The 8,223-nt window shown below is 42.9% G+C and overlaps 1 protein-coding gene across 1 annotated transcript; it reads right to left on the bottom strand.

Moving 5' to 3' along the window:
- Positions 1 to 2,056: 2,056 nt before the first annotated feature.
- Positions 2,057 to 7,109, bottom strand: LOC123132556 (probable LRR receptor-like serine/threonine-protein kinase At5g45780). Its single transcript, XM_044552387.1, has 11 exons — positions 6,824 to 7,109; positions 6,570 to 6,702; positions 6,372 to 6,443; positions 5,407 to 5,550; positions 4,646 to 4,717; positions 4,491 to 4,550; positions 4,219 to 4,292; positions 3,957 to 4,106; positions 3,547 to 3,882; positions 2,917 to 3,308; positions 2,057 to 2,558 (listed from the first exon to the last, which is right to left on the bottom strand). Exons 1-11 carry the CDS (start codon positions 6,948 to 6,950, stop codon positions 2,238 to 2,240), a joined length of 1,881 nt encoding a protein of 626 aa, XP_044408322.1. The 5' UTR covers positions 6,951 to 7,109; the 3' UTR covers positions 2,057 to 2,237.
- Positions 7,110 to 8,223: the final 1,114 nt, after the last annotated feature.

The raw sequence follows: 8,223 nt of genomic DNA, 5'->3' as shown, positions 1-8,223 counted from the left end.
TGACTAACATGTTCGAGTGCACATGTACCGTGTTCCTTACCGTGATTAATTAACTGGTGACTGCATTCTGGAAAAAAAACCTCAAAAAATAAATTCGGGAAAAAAAAATCTGATGACTGACCTACGGGCTATCGATCTCAGCCGTTGAGGCGTGTATAGAATGTAGATATGTGGGGCCCACGAGGAGCTCGATTGACACATGTGCCATGACGACCCGCTGACGTACGGCAGGTCAAAGTCACAACTGTCGTCTAAACCGAGACTGGGAAAAGTCCAACCCAACTCGAGTTAGCTTAGTTAATCAGCTAAACTAACCATGCTTAATGTTTTGCCTCCTTGCACACGCAAGTCTTTCAGTGTGGTCAAGCTTTCACGCGTAGAGGGGTGGATCGGTAAATGCATGTGTGGTATCGTTATCTACTTATTAAATTTTTTGGAGCAGATAATGAACGTCGTATCCAGCCGCCCGGGCTTTTGCTTGCCGAGGGTGGAGGGCTGGAATGTGACGTGTTGAGGAAGCCACGGAACACGTTTGCTCCTATATACTTGATACTTGTTGAAAATATGAGTAAATTACTACGAGATTTAATCCGAATGAACATAAGATAAATCATGACAGCAATAGCAGATATTAAACTAGTCATGCGAACTAGCATAGTAGATGAACAGATTGACGGGATGGAGAAGACTTGCTTGACGGCGCAATGATCTGGAACGGTGATGAGAAACCATACGAAGCGGCGGCGACTAGGGTAGACGTCTGGCAAGGCGAGCGAGGAGGAGGAGCGCGCGTGTAGGTCTCCTCTTCTCATGCTCATACAAGTGGTAGAAGAACTCACCTTATAAAAAGGTGCAACTCTCTCAACTTTCGAGGTGGGACTAAACTTTAGTCTCACTCACTGCACTCACATGTGTGCATGAATGGATCAAGAGAATTCAGAATTTTAGTTGGGCTTTGGACCAAAGACCTACTAGCAAAATTTCAACAATACTTTCCTAGTAGTTTTTCTTAATACAATTCAGACGTAAATGCTCATATAAATGTATACATATTGAACGTGAAATCTAAGATTTTAACTCTGATGAGCTGAATATATCACTGCCCTTCTAATCATTCAACAACAAGTTGGTTTGCAGCTCCTTCTAGTTGTATTTGTCTTAGTTTTGGATTAAGCAGCTGCCCTCCCGACAAGGAGAGCGTGAGTATATGTGCGGCGACATGCCCAAATGTTTTGTGTCTCAGCCAGCGCTTGCTAGCAACCTGGCATGGTGTGGCCTGCCCGTGTTACATTGACAGGGAGATACATATGCATGTGCCCTGCCATCTGTACAGCGGTGCGTGCTTGAGTTTTTCTTAAAAATAATACCCCTTTATTCAAAAATATTTGTCGAAGAAATGAATAAAAATAAATGTATTTAAAATTAAAATACATCTAGATACATTCATTCCCTCGATAAGTAATTTTGGACGAAGGAAATAAGTACTCCCTCCGTTCTAAATTACTCGTCGTGGTTTTAGTTCAAACGGAGGGAGTAATAAGTACAGCTTGAGTGATGAACTGACGTTGGTTTTTCTGGAGTACATATGCTTACTCAACTTTATGTATTGGAAGTTAAATTTGTTTTTTCATTTTAAAATTCGGCTAAAAATTCCAGATTTTTCCCTTTTTTGAAAGAAGACTTTTTGCCATGTGCCGTTACAAGTCCCAAAAGTTACCGTGTTTTGCACTACATCATCCCTTCCACTCAGGGGTCACAACAACTTAGGTAGAGGTAATAGTCTTCAGGAGACGAAGTTGCATAAAACCAGCACATTTGGTGCTAAGGTAACCGATTGGTGCCATATTTAGAAACAATCACATTACACCACCAGTTTTAGACTTGCATGTAACAAATCACACTGATTCTCTCATAAGCTCGATTTGTTACACACGTGCCTAAAAAATGGTGTTGCGGTGTGATTTGCTCCAAATGTAGTACCAATCGGTTACCCTAGCCCTAAATATGACGGTTTTATGGTAATTACCTCTATCCGTAAAGACCATACTGGTTGCAGTTTGTGGTGGCATACAGATTTGCAGTGGAAACATATGATCTTCCTAGTTTCTAGCCGAAAATGGTTTGTGAGACGCAACCTGAGGAAGCTCCTCCCAAGTTGGACTACATCCAGTCTATACATGTTTTGTACAACTATCATCGCTTTCCTCTGTTTTCTCTCGTGAAACCAGCACTTGCCATCATCTAGGACCGGATAGCTCAATTGGCTCTATTATGAAGGACGATGAGTCGTGAGGATCCCCATGTCTCACAGAGAAACTGCAAGAGCCTCCATAAGGCAGCAGCGCTTCTCTATTCAAGTCCACACCATTCTCCGCCAGCGTCACATTAGATTCAAGGGCCTGGAGAACTTCTGACATCTTGGGCCGCAGAATAGGGTTGGTCAGCGTGCACTGGAGAATCACGTCGACTGCACACTCTAGCTCGGCTACATCGAACAAATCTTTGAGATCCCTGTCCACTAGTTTATCCAGTTTCTTTTCCTCATTGAGCTCTCTAACCTGCACAGGATTAAAATTTTGACATCGGGTGATAAACAGAGTATACCACGAATTCCATGTAAATGGCAGGAGCGCTGCCTAGCATTATACTAAACGAACGTGTTATCCACAAAAATCCGATGTGCCTGCTTATGCCAGGAAATCAACTAGGCCTTTGCTAAGCATTGTAGTATTAAGGATTTGCCAATAAACTTATTTCATCACCAACTACGAATCTATGATGATACAAAGGAAAAAGAAGTTTTTTGTTTTAGATCTTCCCTATTCATGTTAGCTAAACTTTGTTGGAAATGGTCGTCAAATTACTCCAGGTTATGCCATCAATTATAGTACGTAAAGATTGAGCAAAAGAAGTTACCCAATCTATAATCATCCCCTTCTGGGACTGACCATGTCCGTTGCTCAAGGTTTTAGGTCCAGTGATCAGTTCCAACAGCAGAATACCAAACCCATAAACGTCGGTCTTTTCTGAAGACTGCCCTGTTGAGAGATACTCTGGAGCAATATGACCAACAGTTCCCCGAACTGCAGTAGTAACATGCGAATCTTGTCGGTCAAGTAGTTTTGCCAATCCAAAATCCCCAACGACTGCTTCAAAACTTCCATCAAGCAATATGTTTGCCGCTTTGACATCCCTGTGAATGATCTTAGGATTGCATTGTTCATGAAGATATAGTAGTCCTCTGGCAGCCCCAATAGCAATCTGCATACGTTTACTCCAATCAAGACAAGGTTTTCCATGATGATACTCTGCAAAAAGTTCGCTTTACATTAGAAAGAGAAGGAGGTAGAAAACAAGGGAATAATAGAATAGCAAAACACAGGGCAAAAAAAGTATTACCTCCGTTCGGAAATGACTGACGTGGTTTTAGTTCAAATTTGAACTAAAACCACATCAGTTATTTCCAAACGGAGGGAGTAATTCTTAGTAAGGAAAACATAGACTTCTATTAGAAAAATAAAATCTTGTGGACGTATGAAAGGTTACCTCTCAAGCGGTCAGCAACACTGCCATTTGGCATATATGGATATACGAGCAACCTTTCTTTCGAGGTCATGCAAAATCCATACAAGCGCAAAAGGTTCCTGTGCACAGCTAGGCCAATCAACTCAAGTTCTGTCTGGAATTGGACTTCACCAGTAACATCGGGATCTTTTAACCTCTTGACTGCCACTAAAGTTCCATTTCTGAGACAGCCTTTATAAACAACACCAAAACCGCCTTGGCCTAATATATTCTTTGAGTTAAAATTGTCTGTTGCACTTTGCAGGCCGTGAAATGAAAAATGCTTCAGATGACCCAGTTCCATTTCAAGATCTTGATCTATAGTTGAATAAATAAGTGGTCATCAAATCATGTATTTCCGATAGTAAGGTTATAGATGATTAGCTAATTACCAGAAGAAGCAAAAGGCAAATGCCATCTGCAGTAGTTTAGCCAGCATACAAAGAACAGAACAAAGATTGTGGCACATGTGACACTTAAGGAAATCGCCAATGCTAATTGATGATGGTTCTTCGTTTTATTCGATGGTCTAGACACTGTATCTGTAGTCAAAGGTAAGTTAGTTGCACGCCCAAAAAGGTAAGTTAGTTCAAAAAGGTGCACTTGTAGAGTTGTAGTAAAGATTAAAAAACAGATGATAGGTAAAAACATTACCGTTAGTTCCTCCATTAAGATGTGTGCAGCCATGTAGAATTGAGGAATTGCAAAGGAACTTGTTTCCCACGAGACTGGAAAGCATAGGTACAGTAATATTCAGTGAAGTATTGAAATAGAAAGGAAAGGATGATGTGCGTATGACTACGGCGAGTTTTAGCATATGAAGGATGACACAAGCACTACTTCACAGTTATGCAAAGAACTTGGATGAGCAAATGGAGCTAAATAAAAAAATGGAGCATATTATACATACTCTCGTACCCACTTACCTGTAGTCATGTGCATAGATTTTTGGAACTGTACCACTTAAATTGTTGAATGATATGTCACTGAAACATATTTCCCACGTCAGTTTGAACATCAAGAATCACATTTAGCCACACCATTTATCAGAAAAGGAATACACATGTAACTGGAGACATACAGGAATGTGAGACCTGGAAGCTTCGCAACATCTATAGGGATCTGTCCAGACAAGTTATTCTTATCAAGGCGCCTGAAAGATTTGCAAAGCAACAGTCATCAAGAAATTAGTTGTCAAACTGTGTGTCTGCTCAGGCTAGTAATTTTAAGAAAAGATAGCAAACATTTTTGTAACATGTATTGCATACGAAAATGTGAATTACTTAGAAATATAAGAAAACCATACAAATAGGTAACTGCAAATATTGCTAGTACAAACATACAACAATTTCACTTAGTTGACGTGGCCCACGGGCAAAAGAGGAACAATATATCTAGAGTTCTAGACATAATTCCAAATATGGTTCATGTGCATGTATGACTGTTGTGTTACAATTGTATGCATGCTTTTTCCAAACAGTGACATAGCTCCAAAAAAAAATATTTGTACACATTGTGTCATCAAGCTTGTACGACTTTGCTAGCTTTATACTCGGAATTAGTTCAATAGATTAGTATCGCAGGTGTAGTGGTTATTGCTTAATTCTACATGGTCTATCTGACATTGTATGACCAGACTTAATTAGAATTCATCATATGTGTTGTATTCACAACAGAGGAGTTTTCGTTTCTTGGGCAGGCATACACAACAAACTTAATCAGAATTCACCTGTAACATATGCATGTAAATCTAACAGACACAGTGATGCTTTAGAGAGCAAGACATAAATAATCCAAATAGATAGATTGTCAATTTGAGGTAATAGATTAGCATATACTTACAAATAATTTAGTTGAGTAAGCTGCCCCAGTGAATTCGGGATTTCACCAATAAACTGGTTACCTGAAAGATCAAGAGCTTTCAGATTGGCCAGCTTCCCTATCTCTGGAGGAATTTCACCAGATATTCTGTTATTCTGTAGTAACCTGAAGTGGGGCAAGAGAAGAAAAAAAGGTTGAGCAACAAAGCATTGGTAGTAAATTTCGTTTTCAGTGCGACAGATGGAAGTCAGTGAAACAAGATCTACAAACAGTACAGTAGAAAGAATACAATCTCATGACTGAGAGAGCACAAGTATAATAAATATGATGCATACAATGCGCATAAGGTCATGTTCATATAAGTAGGGTGAACACAGTATGATGGGTACAATAAGGAATAGAAAGTATTGCTGGACGTTTGCCGTCAATCGTACAAAGTAAGCTTGATTTTTTTAATTTTTTTGCGAATAGAAAGTAAGCTTGATTTAGCTGTGTTGAGTTCTGAAAGAATATGGCACGCCCAATAACACCCATTCTTGTCAAATAAAGAAAAGAAATTTTGTTCAGGAGGGGTTGTACCGCCTGTGATCTCTCAGCATTATTCTATTCACCAGTTCTTGTCCTGGCCTTGAGAGTTTGCACGCATCATAAATTCAACTAAAGGCAAGACTTGCATTGTATAGTTCCTACCTTCAGCTCCCTAACTATCCCGATACTGATCAGGCACTGACGGAATCGCCTAAACAGTAATTTTGTTTGCTGGGTGGGGAGAAAGAGCTTTATTACTCCCTGGCCTCTGCAACCTAAACAGCAGTTGTGCTTCAAATTTTCCAACGGCTAGACACACAAGCACGAACCTCCTCATCTTGAAGCAATTCGGCTCGATAGCTACAAACTTGAAACGGTGTTGCAAGACACACCGTGTCAAATGAACTAAGGAAACAGGAACTGTGATCGGGTTGGTGAGTTCGTTTCCAAGGCCTTACATTGTCTGCAGGTAACTGAGGTTCCCGATGCTCGGCGACAGAGCCCCCGACAATCCGTTGTTAGCCATCTGCCTGCGCTCCAGCATCCAAACAAAACAGCACGGCATCACCAACAACAGCAAAGCAACGACGACAGAAGGAGCATCCGCGCAGGCGCAGTCCGACAACAAGACAACAAATCAGGGAGCGAGATCTCACAGCGAGACGACGAATCCGTCGGGGGAGCAGGCGACCATTGACCAGGTGCAGGGGTCGACGGAGTTGATGTCCCACCCGGCCATCACCCCCTTCTCGTCCCGCATCCGGCTCTTCACCGCCATCAGCGCCGCCACTGAAACGCCGCACAAAGCGCACCGAGCACAGTTAACACGAGAACATCCTCCACGCAGTACCAAATCCCCAAACCCTAACCCAGCCGCCCCAGCCAACGCCGGCCGCAAGCGGGCACCCACCTTCATAGTTGAGACCTTTGGGTGAGAGCGGCGGGTCCCCGGCCGCTACACCAGCAGCGGCGAGGAGCCACGCGGTGGCCACCACCACCACGGCGCCAGCGCCGGCGGCGAAGGTTAGTCTCGCCATGGCAAGTGGGGGCGTGACTGAGAGCGTCTCTGCACGGGCTCCGTGGCCATGGGTGCTGCTGTTATCGAGCGCAGTGCGTGCGCCGGGGACTAGATTAGGGTCGACATAAATCTTAATTAATGCGAGTTGGTCTGAAAAATTGGGAATCTTAATTAATTAAGAAAGGGAGAGGCTAACTGGGCCTTAATTGCTGAGCCCGTAGAATGGAGTGGAGAGACGGGTGGCTCTCGAGGCTCCGGAATTTGTGCCCAGTGTTTGGTTTCAGACTTTCAGTTCTGTTTGATTGGTTTTTTTAGAGTAAAACGAGATTGAAATTTGAAAGTCCCGGTTTGTGTATACTCTACTAGTGTAAAAAACGCTCTTATATTATGGAACGGAGAGATTACATCTGAAAGGAGATGAAAATAAGAGGTGCTTGTTCAAAGTCACCCCCTCACAATAAGTGTCTGTTAACGATAAAGAGAGAAGAGACATGACTCTTTAGGATTGGACACACCCCTTACTAATGACGGCTAAACATGTGCTAATTGCCTAATTTATTTCCTAATAGTTTTCACTTCTAGAGATGCAAGAGGGTGGCAACCCACCGCCCACCCAGATAGTCACACATGCATGATAGATGTGCGATATATCAGTTTTCATTTCAAAATTAATTTGTATTATTCATGGACAGGTGAGGCTCATCTATCTATGACTCTATTTAAGGCTTTCTTGTGTAATTTAGCAAGGGTGTTTTCTATTAAAAAAGGCATGTGTAGGGCACCCATCGTCACCCACTAATAGATGGGCCTCCGCCACACATGCATGGAGTCATGTTCATCGAGAGGGGTGTGGTGTATCGTAAAACGGACGAAACAGAGTTCTGTTCAACCGCCTACAATAGAAAAGAGGCCATGTTCATCGGCGAGGTGTGGCGTACTACGGTCTCCACGGGCTACTGTTCATCCACCAACAATTTCCTACCGCCCCTCCATGGGCTACTGTTCATCCGCCAACTGCCTACGGCCTCCACAGAGTTCTGTCCATCCATCCCCACCCGGCTGAGGTGTGGCGTACCGTGGCATGCCCTCCTCTGGATCATGCATGTTCATCAAGCGCCAATCGCCTACTACCACAGGGTTATGTTCATCCAACCCCAACGGTTGTGGTGGGGCGTACTCGCGCGGTAGCAACGGGGGTTGTTCATCCACAGGCAAAAGGCTAGGTCAACACGTCTCATGCAAGGTGTTGGATTCGATGCAACCGGATGCTTGGTCTTGACTCGATCTACGTA

Source organism: Triticum aestivum, chromosome 6A (genome assembly GCF_018294505.1).
Source record: "Triticum aestivum cultivar Chinese Spring chromosome 6A, IWGSC CS RefSeq v2.1, whole genome shotgun sequence".
NCBI lineage: Eukaryota > Viridiplantae > Streptophyta > Magnoliopsida > Poales > Poaceae > Triticum > Triticum aestivum.
This window is presented reverse-complemented; position numbering and strand designations above follow the sequence as displayed.

Bases quoted from the DNA above. Each gene is read 5' to 3' on its own strand.
- LOC123132556 (XM_044552387.1), bottom strand. From the start codon at position 6,950: ATGGCGAGACTAACCTTCGCCGCCGGCGCTGGCGCCGTGGTGGTGGTG. The intron at 6,703-6,823 runs GTGGGTGCCCGC...GCGGCGTTTCAG, and splicing joins CAAAGGTCTCAACTATGAAG to TGGCGGCGCTGATGGCGGTG. The intron at 3,309-3,546 runs GTAACCTTTCAT...AACTTTTTGCAG, and splicing joins TGTTGCTGACCGCTTGAGAG to AGTATCATCATGGAAAACCT.